The sequence below is a fragment of the Mangifera indica genome, chromosome 1 (genome assembly GCF_011075055.1).
Source record: "Mangifera indica cultivar Alphonso chromosome 1, CATAS_Mindica_2.1, whole genome shotgun sequence".
In the NCBI taxonomy this organism is placed as follows: Eukaryota; Viridiplantae; Streptophyta; class Magnoliopsida; order Sapindales; family Anacardiaceae; genus Mangifera; species Mangifera indica.
The window spans coordinates 19,966,204-19,981,418 of record NC_058137.1 but is presented as its reverse complement, the minus strand read 5'-3'; the positions used below and the strand labels follow the sequence as shown (position 1 = coordinate 19,981,418).

Here is a 15,215-nt window from a genome sequence, read left to right as displayed (position 1 = left end):
TTATTATATGGTTAACTTTTGATGAGGGAGTCATGTATAACAAATATATATTCCAGAAGAATCAAACTGTTTCTCATTTCTTCTGCTTTCTCATTGCAGTCACTCAAGGTCTGAAATGTTGAAAATTTTGTTGTCACTGAATATAATTATACAAGATTTAGCAAATGACTATTAACATGTTCCCACATGGAAATTAAAGAATTTCCCACTTTTAAAATACTTCGGTCAATATCCTCCATTTTATGATTATCACAAGCATGTTAATTGATTTGGAAGTATTATATGAAACTAAAAAAAAAAACATACTATTTATTTAATTAAAGAACCTCAACCTCACATGTAATTTACAACATTAAAAAATTTCCAATAATAGGATACATATATTTTTAAGAAACAAATTTTTACTATTGGAAAACGTTTTTGATTATGCTAAAAGCACTCTAAAATAATCCCATTGATGATTATATGGTTTATAAATCAGAAATCACCATTTTTCTCTTTCAAATTTCATCTAGAAGGCAAGATAATGTCAATTTACTGCTCTCATATTGAATAAAATAATAAAGGTTAATCTGTATTCTGTTATGGTTGGTGACCAAAAAAGCCAAGAGATCTACCCGGCGACTCCACTCTGGAGATGAGCAATATTAGCCAATCGATGGGATTCACCTCCAATATTAAAATACAATTGGAAGAAAGTTTTCAAATCATGGCAACAATAATAGATTGCTTTTGTTGATTCAATATATAATTGACTAATGACCCATATGCCATTTCGGACCAAATAATAATAAAATATAATCAAAACCCACGATAAAAATCAATACATAGTACTCCCACTAATTTACAGAAAAAATATTGAAAAAAATTAGAAAGAAGAAACAACTGTCATGTCAAATGCGTCAGAGTTACGACCTTATTGCCTGTCTTTTATGCATTTCATTAAATATAATCAACATTTTTTCTTGTATTCACAAGAGTGCCAATGTAGACACGTCATGGAATGAGCTCTCTACAAGAAAAATATCAAAGCTGACTTGACTCTTCAAGAATAAAATTCATGGAAGGGTGAAAGTCAAAAAAGAGGAACGAAAACAATGATTTGAATTTTCACCGTGTTTACATTTGTTAGTTGAATTTTCACTGAGTTAAAAATACATAGTTATAACTTCTTCAACACGCAAGGGGAGAGATGGTCTAAATGGTAGGCCACCTTTCCTTCTCTTGCCTTTGAAATTCCTGCAGTGTGTGTGTAAGATTGGACCTACAAATTACTCTCATACTTTGAAGCAGTCTTTCTTAGAAACGATTCTTTACTCTCCTTTCTTCTCATGTTGCTTTCTTAATGATGCTTTATCAAGGTATTTATTTAGACATGCATGAGCATGAGCCCCATTGACATCTAAAAAGCTAAAGAGGAAAGTGTAGAATGAATCATTACAGCTGTTTATTTGTTGACTAATTTTATGATTTATGTTTTAGGGTTTGTGACATCTAAAACACACTATATTTGAATTGTACAAAATTGTTGATGATTTTGATAAACTTTTTTTTTTTTCTAAAAATCTGGCTACTTTTATTTGATAACATTATTTTAAATTTCTGTTTTGAAGCATTATTCTAAAAGTATCCTAAAAATGAAATATATAAAATTGAGTTAAAAAAGCTCTCAACTATGTAAAAGAACTTTTGCCAATGCTAGCTAGAATCGTTTCGTAATGCATGTTGATTTGTTGAAGAATAGCAAATCTGGAAGTAATAAGATAAAAATGGTAAGTGGGTTTACAGCCAAAGACTAAAAAATAGGGAGCTGCCAAAGGAGGAGCTGGGTTTTTCTTTGCTTTTCTTTTTCTTTTTTCAGAATGGTAAGCCTAATTTTAGACAAGTTTATCTAAATTTAAAAATTACTGCTTTTTATAATTGTATGATGAGCTATATATATAATACGAATAGTATCAATGTTTTTGAGGTATAATTTAGAGGATTGTTAAGGTTTACTAAGTATTGTTAAATTTTATGTCACAAACTTATAATGTATGCACTTATATGAGCTTTGTGTTAAATAAATTTTATGCCCATCCTCACATTAGAAATTGTAGAAGAATTTTTATCTAGGCCACCCTTAATTTGGAAAAATTGAAGATAAATTAGGTAGACCCACTTTTAATTCTAAACAGGTTCGGACAAAAAAAATTTTAAACATGTTACTATGTCCACTCTCAAATGGGCATAAAATTAAATTTAAGAGATATACTTATTTTGGTGCAAAATAAAACTGTAAACTTAATGTAGAATTGAATTACATTATCATCCAAACACCCAATTTGTATAAAAACTCGAAGTCCATGTCAATTGATATCAAGGAAGCTAATTTCAGAAACTGGATTTTTTCCTCTAGATCTTCAATATGATATCAGCAACCATACCTAGCAATTTCATTTCCAAGGACAGGGTTTTAGTCTTTTGAAAAATAGTGTTAAACTAAATAATTAATATTCAAATATTTAAATATTTATATATACTATTTTAACTTATTTTTCTATCCATACATAGCAAAAGGTGTGGATCTTTAACCTATACAATTAAGTTTTGGTTTAACGATTGAATTTAGAGTTATAAAATCTAAAATTTGACTATTTATCTAATAAATTTAATCAATATTTTTGTAAACTTTTATGTATTTTATTTGTATTAGAATTGTAATTAAACTCTAAATGTTATGTGAAATATTTTTCATGAATTGTGACTAATATAAACATTTTTTATTATATTGGTTTTAAGTAGATTATTAGATCCTATAGTTTTTTTTTTTTTGGTCTCTTTTTACATTTCTTTTTATATGATTTCTTTTACTCAATCATAAGTGTTTTTTATTTTTTTTAAATTTCCACTACTTGATTGATCAATAATAACGAGGTCATAGATATAAGGTTAGATCCAAATCGAGTTAGTTTAGTCTTGAAAGTTAGCTCGACTCTATTCAATTTGGTTTGAATTTATTTAATTTGAATTCAAACATAAATATTTGACTCGTTTTTTAAACCGGCCAATCTTTAACTAAGAGGTGTTTGACTCGATTTGGTTTGAGTTTAACTCAAATTTATAACTTAAATCAGTAATTCAAATTTGTGGCTTGATTCAATTCAAATAAATGGTTCAAATTCTTGTCTTCGTTCAACTCAAATTGATAGTTTTGTCTATTATTTAGATAAAACGACGTTATTTTATCAATGAGTCATAAATTTAAACCATCGATTCAAACCAAATTCAAACTAAATCATTTTTTATTCAAGTTAAACTTAAGCCACAATTAACACTAATTCAATGAACGTAAGTTAAACTCAAATCAAACTCGAATCAAAAGATATTTAAACTTAATTCAATTTATATACACTCTTACATGGGAGGCGTCTCTTCAATAAAAATTTTGGGTCTACCATTATTTACTCACATATAGAATTGTTGGTCATTATTCCTATAACTTGTCCTCTTCGATTTGCTTCTCCATAAGTTTGTCAAAGCGATGTTTTAGGGGATAGCACTAAACACTATATTTTCAATTAAAAATTGACACATGGATAGTTTTCAAATGAATTTGAGGCCAAAATCAAGTTGAATGATTGTAAATTGAGAAAACTGCATAAATCCTTGTCACCTTTGAATCTCATGGACAAAAACAAATACGAAAGGCTTTTGAAACGTCTTGTCCGCAAAGAATAACATGCGAATTAATTCTTTAAATTCAGAGGCAATCAACTTAATTTCAAAAAGCAAGCACGACTTAATGAACAACGGAATTGGTCACTTGCGTTTCCATCTTTTACTTGCATATTTTCTACATTATGCTTAAACCAGTTCTTGAAAACAACTGATCAACATAAAATATTCTATACTCGTGTAATAATTGAATTCATAGCTCATTGGCAAATTTCTATCCCAACAACAGTTTTCACTGAAAAGGAAAGTTATATTACTCTAAAAAGAAGTTTGGTATAAATAATATTTTATTATCCAAATTGAAAGATTATTTTGAAGATAGATTACTTTGAGGATTATTAGATATAAATTATTACTATATTTAACAAAATTTAATATAAATAGTTATTGTGTTTAGTTAGAAGTAATAAAAGAATACTAAAATATTATTTTATTTAAATGTCTTTGGATATAATTATTTTAAAATATTTTTTATGTTGCTTGTTATATTAATTAAAAATGAGATTAATTTTGTCCTAAAAATTAATAAATAAATATATAGTTATAATAAAATTAATATTATCATGATAATCTTTTAATATTTAAGGTAAAGGTGATAATCAGATTGTCATTTACATTATCTGTCACATCACTATTGATAATAGAAGACTATTGTCATATTTTTATTATTAATAAACAAAAAAAGATAGACTATCAAGATAATTTTTATGACTAGGAACTAAACCACCCCTAAGTATTTGGAAAACTATGAATATTTGTACTCACATTTGGTCGTTTTTGTGCATAAATTTCTCTTGCTATATTGTCCACATGGTTGATTTTGTTATTTAATGTCTATGATTCTATACAAGTATTCCCGCCCAAGTTCATCCATGTTAAGTATTTAATCTCACATTATCTTGTGAGATACCTGGCCCAAATTTCTTTGATTTTGGTATTGATTTTCATTACCTTGTTTGGTTAGGATCATATTATTTTGTGTAGACAAGTACTATATTTATTCTCTCCTCTCCTTTTCGGTTCTTTGTCTTACAGGTTAGCTTATTTGTTCATATCATGGGACACAAATTCGTGACTAGTGTTGTAAGGAATTTCAAGACTAGGAGTTCAAAGGGATTTTAGCTTGAATGTTCAAGAGGAGCTTGAACAACCGAATGGGATATTCAAAGTATTTCAGATTTGAGCAACTATTAGTAACAGTAGGAAAGCTAGGAAATTAACTTAGAAAAACATAACATTCATAAAAAATTTAAAAAAAAAAAAAAGGATATAATAATAACAAACTCATATCCAAAATAGAATCCTCAAAGTAAAACACAAATATTTCGACAAACACAAAAAATCTCTAAAATAGAATAATAAAGATTTCAATTCATATTAACATTTAAACCCACTTTGAAAATCTTGACAAAAAGCAATTTTGGTTGGAAATCCTTAACTGAGATCCGGGTTCTCATTGCCGATATGAGTCAACTTCAATAAAAATCTTTTTTATATATTGGGATAAATTGGTCCACCCTATTATAATTATTACAAAGGTTTAACAAAAATTTTGGAGATTATTTCATTCACTCCTTAAAAAATACTATTTAAATTAATTATTCTTTATTTATTGTGGTGAAAAGCTTCATAAAAAAAAGGAAAAGAAGGTTTGAAAGGTAATATATATCTATCTGAGAGTGACAAAAAATGGAGGTAATCCCAAATTATATATATGGTTTTGAAGCTTTAGTGGTAATGGCAGTAACACAACTAGGACTTATTGAAGATTTTGTGGTATCTAATACTTCTATTTGCCACCCTCTTGATGGAATTGTTTGTTTTAAATTACATGTTTTGTGCCATGTGCATGTCACTTTCCATGAAAAACAATACTATATGGACTTGTATTAAATATTATTTTATCGTTAATTCAAACTTATCTAATTATTTGATAATACATATTAAGTGTGCGTATAGTTTTATTATTTCTTGAGTTAGACCTTCTCTTTACATATCCTAATTAATAAGGTAGCATTTTGTAAGGAAGTTGAAGACACAAGTGATAATTGAAAAGAAAAAAAATCTTAATTTCCCTCCTATTTATTTCAAAATTAATCTACAAAGGTTTTTATAGTCATATCAAATCTAGAAGAAAGATATATGAAATTATATCAAAAGTATAATGAAATAAACTCAAAACTATTACATATGAAGATGGGGAAAAAAATCAGAGAATTGTTGTTACTTCTCTTTCAAATATATGTTAAATTTGCGTCGCTATAAGATGAGGAAACTAGTACATCTCATCTCTTTAAGCCAATTAAAAATAAGGGTGGGTCAGGTTAAGAATATCGATATGTAATGGGCAAAAAGACTTATTTCCACCCAAGGTTTATTGCATTTTCAAACTTTCAACTACTACATTTTAAAAATTCAAATATTCATCTATCAACTATTAAAAATAACAGAACCAGTTAATTATAAAGGTAAAATCATTATTTAACTAATAATATTAAAAAATATAAAAATTTATTTTATTTTTTCCTAATTTGCAAAATTAATAATTTTTCCACAAGATTAAATTTTCAGTTATATTTTTTCTTATAGAGTTTCAATTTTTCAGTTCGGCATTCTCTCTCCCTTCATTCTCTCTCTCTAATGCTACTTTTGACACTTGTCTCCGATATCAATTCGTCTAGACGAAAAAGATTTTGTGTTTATCGATCTTGTTTGGAATCGACAAAAAGATGAGTCAATTCATCTTCCAAAATGGTTGTCCCTTCTTCGTTCCTTTTAATACACACTCGTCCCTTCCTTGATGCTTGTTTTTGCGTAAAGGAACATCATAATTCCTGGGTTTTCTTTGTCATTTCGATTGCTCATAGCACCGTTTATTTTCTTGTCAATTAAGAGTTTCTTCGTCAACCATAGATAAAGGAAGTAGATGCCAAAGTTCCTTGGAGTTCTTCGCTGGCCGAAGATGAGGACAGAAGTCACCATTTGTTTGTGAAAATAATGGAAGACAAAAGTGCAAGTGTAATGTTTCTAAACTTTGTGGGCAATTGTAAGATAAAACTTTGAACAATGTAAAACCCAAGAACAAGGGTGTAATAATAATTTTTAATTAAATTAACAGATTTAAATGATAAATAAACATTTGAGTATTCAATATTTAACAGATATCAGTTTAAGGGTTTAACAAACTTTGGGTGAGAACAAGTTGTTTGGCTTATATAATATCATTTTCATAAAGACAACACATTAGTTCAGTACATCCTTAGCTTTATCCTCCATAAATTTAGTCTACAATAATAAATTATACACCCAATCATATGATTTAATAATTATAAATTAAGAATAAAAAAATAAATTATATTAAATATATAATCATTAATATTCAATTTGATATTCATTTTAAATATATGTAGTTGTATTGATTATAAAATCAAATTCGACATTCATTTTAAATGTATACAGTTTTATTGATTATAAAATACATGCCCGTAACAGAAAATATTAACATGCACTTGATGATCAATTTACAAATGCCCCCAAGCTTGTACCTTTTAGACTTGTCCTATTTTTTATGGCGGTTGGATCTTAATCACATATGAGATGAACATGAAAAAATGTGCAATAGAAGTTATTTATACAAATAACTATAATTTTGAGGAAACAGGGCGACATCAAGCATGATTTTTTGGTAATATATACGTATCTAGGCATCACTTATCAAGAAAGCAATCTAAAGAAACTTCTAATCACCACTGAATACTTAAAGAGATTCTTTCAACTGCAATACCGAAATTCAAAATGCAAACTAGAATTTGTACCAAGTGTGACTAGTTCAGCTGGCAGGTCCAACTCATCTTGTCTTCTATAAGACCCATCTGTAGTTGGGTAAGCACGGAATATAGCTGTTGGGAGATAGCACCGAAACCGCCTCCCTCTCCATACGCCACCCTGCAACAACATGAGATTTTATGTGATGAGTTATTATTTCACTACTATAGACCCAGCTATGGACACCCCCAACTGAGCACTTGCCAGAGGCAGTTTAAGGTGTGCTTTAATTAATTATATTATATGCACTCTTCGAGGAACTAAAATTTTGAACCTCGCCGGCTGCTGTTATTAGCAAACCTCATATATCAGAACTGTTGATTAATACATTTCATTTGGTGCATCGGTTCCTCAATTTAATAATATATAGTGAAACCAGTAATTAAATAAATTATAACATGAAGACACGGCTTTTGATACATTCACTAGATAGCCAAGAGTTTTGTACCTTTTACCACGATAAGTAATGCTACCCACAGGTGATACAACCACAGCTGTTCCTGTGCAAAATACTTCATCAGCATCAAGCAATTCATCAACTGTCACAAGGCGTTCTTCAACCTGCAAATTTAGATGGCCATTGAGAAACTGAATCAATTCAAAGACTTACTACTTCAGCTTTTGCCAACAAAATGCTTTGCTGCTGATGCAGCCGTCCAGAATTAAAGTATCACTGATATACAGGAAGTCAGTTGAACTAGAGACAAACAGAGAATTTAAGAATATCCAAACTCTTTCATGGAGAACAGTGTAGGGGGAAAAGAGAGAAGAATAATCAAATGAAGGAAAAAAGGAAATTCCACACATAGCAATAATATTAAGAAGACTTGTAAAGTGTGTAAAATGTAAGAATTTAAAAGGTTATTTCATTCATGTTTAGATTTGTAAGCTGAAATTCTAAGTTGGGGTCGTGCCATGCTGCCTATTGAATAAGCAGTGGAAAATTTTTCAATACTAAAAATAGTATCCTAAACTGTGAGTTCAGAAGTTTTGGGATCTTCTGTAAGCCTCAAATCAAGCTTTCGAAATATTATAGATATCCCATATGCTGTAGTTCTTATTTGTCTTTGCATGTACCACAATAATACCAACTGGACTGTTAGGTCTGTATAGTTTCCATCCATGAAACCAGCATCCAAAAAAGTTTGTTCTCAATCAATTAAACACTATTCTCAAAAGGATAGAATCTTTATTTTTCCATATATCATGATGTCACACTCAAAGGGAAAAAAACAGAAAACAATCTGCAAAGCAACATAATCATTACCTGGAAACCTTGGCTACGAGCAACATCAATTATACTCTTTCTTGTAATGCCCGGTAAGATGGTCCCCTTGATTGCAGGGGTGGAGATAGTTTTATCCTAGCATCATTACATACGTAAGAATGTCTCAGCTCTAACTGCCTCTAAATTTCATATTAAAAAATAAAAAATTATGTAAAAAACTTGTACTGACTTGATAACATACATATAGAGAATACATGATATCTTAGCAGAAAGTAAACCACATTCTCTAACAATGGAAATAGAGATATTTGAAAGCTTCCATGCTACTTAAATACAATTTTTCTTTATTCCTTTCCAATTGATTGCACATCCAACTTACGAAAAACATCAAATCATAATAAAGGAACTACTTCCTAATAACATACTAAGAACATAACCCAACAAGTAAATCAATTCAAATAAATTAAGCTGCAGATAGTATAGGTGAGACAAAAAAGGAACAATTACAAGGAAAACAAAAGTCATCATACCCTTAAATCGGACAAATGGGAAATATATGTCAATACTGAAAAATAGAGTAGAGAGGTGTCTTTAAGCTTGACCACTAAATTTAGTAATTTAGATTCCTTTCAAAAGATTGTCAGTCTTTTGAGAACTAAATTCTGAGTGGTTCTCAGGATAGTAGGTAGTGACTCAATAATCTAACAGAATGTTCATTAAAAAAAGTTATTTTAAAATGCATACTTATGAGAAAAACAACAAAAAATATTACAACATTTTAATCTAATACAAGATTTTTCTAGGTCTTTAAAAAAAATACACGTTTCCAGACCATTTGAAATCAAACATGAGCATTTATGTATGCACTGCAGCAGCATGAAAGCCCGTATATACACTCATTTAAGATTAATAAATCCCAAAAAAATTCAATGTTTTCTTCCTTTTACCATTATCTCACAGCATGGAATGAGCTTGGTGTGATCACAAGAAAGTGAAACGCCCTTATTGAATTACTACACTATCCCAGGAGATAGCCCAAAATTTTCACCCCAAGTGATGTGTAATCCTATGTGGTGTTGACATGTAAATGAGGTGCCGATTTTGTAAATTAAATGCCAACACTACATAGGTTTACACATCAGATGACACTAGTGATGATATTTAGGGGACATCTCTTGAGATGTGTGGCATTACTTGCCCTTATATTGATCCCAGAATATAGCAAAATGAGCCTTTTAACAATGACATTCAACAGTGCAGGTGGCCTAAAAGCCCCGAAGGACACAACTTAGTAACATCAAGGAATTATGTTGAGAACTGAAAAAAAAAATCCAGGTAGAGAGAAGGATAAAACCTTCTGAAGGAAATCCAAGTATTTTTTTCATTCAAACAACCCACTGTATAAGTACTCAGCAAAATAATACTTAAGATGAAGGATCACATGGCAGACTGACCAAGCCTGTCCTCCTGAAGGCAAACACCTTCAAGGTAGAAAGGATGCACGTTTAACCTAAATAAACCCTCACTTCAGCCAAACAGACTGATGTCTCGAACAGACCCTTGTCTCCAACAGCTAGAGTACAGTACCCCACTTTAATGAAGCACAATAAGCAGTGGTTATACAAGCCTAGCTGCTGACACCAAACCTGTTTAGATGGCAGAATGCAATTCAAGCCATGGTTCAGGGTCCTTTGATACGAATTTCCCTTGAAAAAGCATTCGAGGGCCCCATTAAGGGTAAAAAATAACAGCAAAGATATGTAACAATTGATGTTCATAAGCATTAATAACTGCTTGCATTTGTCTCTATGAAATTTGTGGAATGACATCGTCACAAAAAGAATAAGATGCATGCATATTTCTTCAATTAAGGAATGCATATTAAACAATTATTAATCTTTCGTCAACACTTGAGTCACAAGTGAAATTATGGAAACAAAAGAAAATTATACTAAAAATAAGTAATACCTTCACAACAAAAATGTTGCATGAGGAAACCTCCTCCAAGTATCGCTTGTGAACACAATCTAGGTAAAGAACATCGGAATAGCCTTTGGCCTTAGCAGCAGATTGAGCCTTAAGAACCTATAAATGATATTTTGAATCATGGAGATTTATTAGAAATGACGAATTTATTGATTCAGATGTTAAACATTTTAAGCCATCTTCATTGCCAAAAGGATAATCATGCTATTATCAATGTGTCTTCCACATTTACAATAATGTGCTCAGGCCTTCCCTGATTTACCACAAAATACAAATTCCATACAACAATGACAGGAAAGGAGTTATATCTAACTGTGTAGGCACATTACATGAAATATACAAGGAAAAATATTCAAAAGAACATAAGAATTCAGATAACATAGATTCAATCAACGTATCAGTAGGCAAAACCCAGCAATAAGTAAGAAAGAAGAACAAAAAATTTTAGGGTTCAAACAAATGAAAAGTTGTTTTATGAAACAAACCAAATTACGAATATAACAATTTCAAAAAAAAGAATTTTGAAACTTTCATAGCTATTAAAAGGCTGGCTCACCGCAGCATAATTTCCTATAACTTTTACGCCTCCAGTACCCCCAGGAGTTGCACGATGTAATTCATGCTCAACAATCAAATGTATTGGTGCTATGCCTTCCTAGCATTGCAAAAATAAACACCATAATTAATAATTGTGGTAAGGGATGTGCCATGGCAATCCATAAGAAATGAAAACCAAAAAGATTCCATAGTGTAAAGATAGTGTAGACAAAACATCTAATCAGTTAGAAAAATTACAAATGATAAATAACCAAAATCTTAATTAGTCAGGCCTAGTAAGATACAGGTTTTTAGAACTTGTCTATGCCATAATGTCTCTCTTATTTTGATTTTCTTTATGCACAGGCTCATTATTTTTTAAATAGGTTACTTGAGAAGAATTGGATTTCTGATCCACTTTCTAAGGCTTTTTTTTTTCATCAATATACATTTCCACTTTTTCTATCCAAAAACAAAAAGAGAGATATATAAAACCAACAAATAAACACACACACACAACAAACATTGCTTTCCATATGCATTGTCATTCATTTACCATGTCAGCACCACCATAATTGTATTATTACTAAATTACCATTGAAGCCTAAGAAACAATGGTCATAGAGAGCAAGTAATTAAATTCAGGATAATGTCAAGTATTCCATCTCCGGAAGAGGAATATTTTTTTATACTCTAGCGTCATATAATTTCTAATTATGAAAAGCTAACAGAACTTCCTAATATTTTTTAAGCTGAAATTTTGAATTCAACAATATTTATAATATTAAAATTGAAGAGAACACAGAAGACTGCATCATCACTTCAAATGAAATTGAGCATGAAATTCAGAAAATGGCATCTAGATATAATTTATAAGCACACCATGATTGATTGTAACAACACCTCTCCACATGATAACAAAGCAAGCATTTTTTGTTTGTATATGTGCAAGTTTGCGCGAGAGTGTGCATGTGCGTGAGGGTACAATCTATTATAGAAAGCAGATATCAGAGAAGGGACAGAGAACAAGGTAAAGACACCAAAATTAGGTTGCAAACTAAGTTGTAATTTGTATGCATAAAAAAGTTACAAACCTTAAAGTAATTCCCAACAGGTGATACGTAGATCAGAAAAGTATACTCAGGAGCAGGTGCAAGACCAAGAACAGCACCACTTCCCATTAGCAAAGGCCTGATATATAAAGAACCTTTACCAGGAGGAGGAATCTGATATAACATATTCGCAACAGAAGATTCAGAAGCAGTTACTAACAACTCAAGTCACCAACAAAATTCAAAAACTCATAGCGCAAAATTAAAAAAAATTTATACCCAACGTTTGTTTGCCAAAACAGTATCCTTGACAGCTTCCACAAACTGCTCAATTGATGGTGATGGCATGCACATCCGTTCTGCACCCATCCTCATCCGCTGTGCATTTTCCTCAGGACGGAACAAGAGTATACTACCATCTTCTTTCCTGTAGGCTTTCAGACCTTCAAATAATCCCTAGTAGCAAATAAGCAAAAGAAGGAAAAAGATAAATAATCATTAAAGCAACGCAAATGCATAAATACTTTAATTGAAAAATTATCACAACTTCCTTAATTATGTCTTCACTTATTTCTTTTAGCCCCCAAAATCCTCAAATCACCAACTCCTTCCCCTTCCTCCAAAATAATAATAATAATAAAAAATCACAGTTTGAGAGAGATTTGATTCCACCATTAAGTGGTCCTATCAACCACACTAGTTGGTGCTTACCCCTATGTAATCATATTAGAACTATGTTATCATTCAATATTTCAACAGCTAGTCATTTAATGAAGTGAGCACCGCAACTGACTCAGGTAATATCTTTGCCTTATGTGCTATTTACTATTAGTTTTGAATTTGCAATTGTTGAGAATATATATTCTTGAATGCCGTAATGTCTTATCTGATATTCATTTTTGTACTACCTACTACTCCTCTCTGACTACCAGATATAAAATACCATGAAAATTTCCAGGAAAATGAGGTTTAGCTAAAATCATTTCGACCTGACTGGTTCATTGTTTTAGCTTATAATATTTATTATAGTGATGCTTTTGACAAACTCAAGGGAACTCAAGGCGAATTCTTAAATGAATTTCAAGGATGTTTCTAATAAATGCCAAAAGTCCAAGTGAAAGTTCTGAAAAAATTGGAAAACCAAAATCCAGCCATACTTTAGTCAAGATTTTGTGGACATCCAAATTTTTTTTTTTTAAACTTTTAAACAGCAACAATAAATAAATAGATAAGAGTTTGCCTAATTGAGGTGGGGAATCTTGTACTTTATATCTTCTGAAAACAAAGTTTTCCCAAAAAAATGAAACAGATCCTCATAACACTATCATTGAAGAAAACCTCTTATATAAAGAAATTTATCCAAAAAAAAAAAAAAACCATTTCAAATATTGTCTACAACAATATGCAAGGAAACTAATACCCTAGATAAGGTAGCTCCCTTGAATTTTCTTCCTTTAAAAAATGTAATTCTCCAACAATCAAATCAAATGTGCCATTGAGATATCATTTTGATTCTGTTTCCTATCCTGTAAAGTTTTAGTTGATGCAAACATACTACATGAACAACTCAATATCAAATATGATATAATTTGGATGAAAAATTCAGCATCGCAAAGTTTAAGAAGCTAACCTGACCATAATTCAAAACACCAGCTGAGGGGTTCAACTCAATATTACCAAAACGCTGTAATTCACCTCTAGAAAAGTTTCCATCCCGCGAACATTTCATCACATACATATAATCTGTAGGAAGAAACGAGAATCCAAGGTTGTCCCAGTCTATGTCTGCTAATTCAGCCTTTTGGTCGCTATACATCAAACCAATATACACACAACAAAAAAATAAAAATAATAATAAACAAAAATAATCCAGTCACCACGATCCTTATAATTAAAAAAATCAAAATAATTTTACTTAGAAACATATCTAATCCATCATTGATAATTCATTTCAAGAATTGCAAGCGAAACCTCCACAATATACAATTCAAAACAAAACGAGAACAAACCTGTAAGTATCAGACAAAACAGCATAACAACTGAGAGGAGAAGGAGGCTGAGTAACATTGCAAGAAGAGAAAGAAATCGGCTTTTCAAGCTGCAGAGAAAGAGAAAATTAAAGGAAAATTAAAGTGTTAAACAAAAAAAGGTAAGCAATTAAAATGAAAATAAGTGAATCGGTTACCTTGAGAGAAGGAGGAGGAAGGAAATGTTGTTGCCTGTGAGAAGCGGAAAAGGAAGGAGGACGAAAGAGATTGAAAGTACGAGTTGAAAGGTAATCGGTTGAGCGAAGGCCTGTCAGCGCTGCGCTGCTCTCCATTTTCTCTCTGTCTCTTCTTTTTCCGTGTTCTGGCGTTGTTTTTTGGTCAGTGGAGGCTGCTGAATAGGGGTTTAAATAATCCCCTATTTATTTGACAAAAATTGACTGACTCCCATGTTAACCTAACCTAAAATGCTTCCCTCCACATCGTTCTTCTATCATGTGTAGAGATGTCTCTGGCTCGCCCATTGGGTTGATGAGCCGAGCCTAAAACCCAAATATTAATAGGCTTTTGGATTGGGCCGACCCATTGAACCATAAAGATCCAAGGCCCGGCCCATATAATAACGTACCTTAATTAAGTCTGGCCAAACTTTAATTGGGCTGGAATATTTAAAAAAAAATTTAATTAAAATTTTTAAGCACAAATTATTTTTCAATTATTAAAACCAAGGATAGTACCCCGAATATTTTATTTATAATCTCTCACTTATGACGGAGGAATACCGTGATTACATGATGAAAAATATTATAAATTGATAACATAGTACAAATAAATTAATTTACATACTGTATAAATTATAAAACATAAATAAAATATATCTACTAT

At 30.8% G+C, this 15,215-nt stretch overlaps 1 protein-coding gene across 1 annotated transcript; it reads right to left on the bottom strand.

The window, feature by feature from the left end:
• Positions 1-7,321: 7,321 nt before the first annotated feature.
• On the bottom strand, positions 7,322-14,754 carry LOC123228857 (branched-chain amino acid aminotransferase 2, chloroplastic-like). The gene is made up of 10 exons (XM_044654344.1): positions 14,531-14,754; positions 14,355-14,443; positions 13,976-14,153; positions 12,625-12,801; positions 12,388-12,519; positions 11,313-11,411; positions 10,739-10,855; positions 8,810-8,905; positions 7,991-8,103; positions 7,322-7,662 (listed from the first exon to the last, which is right to left on the bottom strand). Exons 1-10 carry the CDS (start codon positions 14,663-14,665, stop codon positions 7,542-7,544), a joined length of 1,257 nt encoding a protein of 418 aa, XP_044510279.1. The 5' UTR covers positions 14,666-14,754; the 3' UTR covers positions 7,322-7,541.
• Between the last annotated feature and the right edge of the window lie 461 nt (positions 14,755-15,215).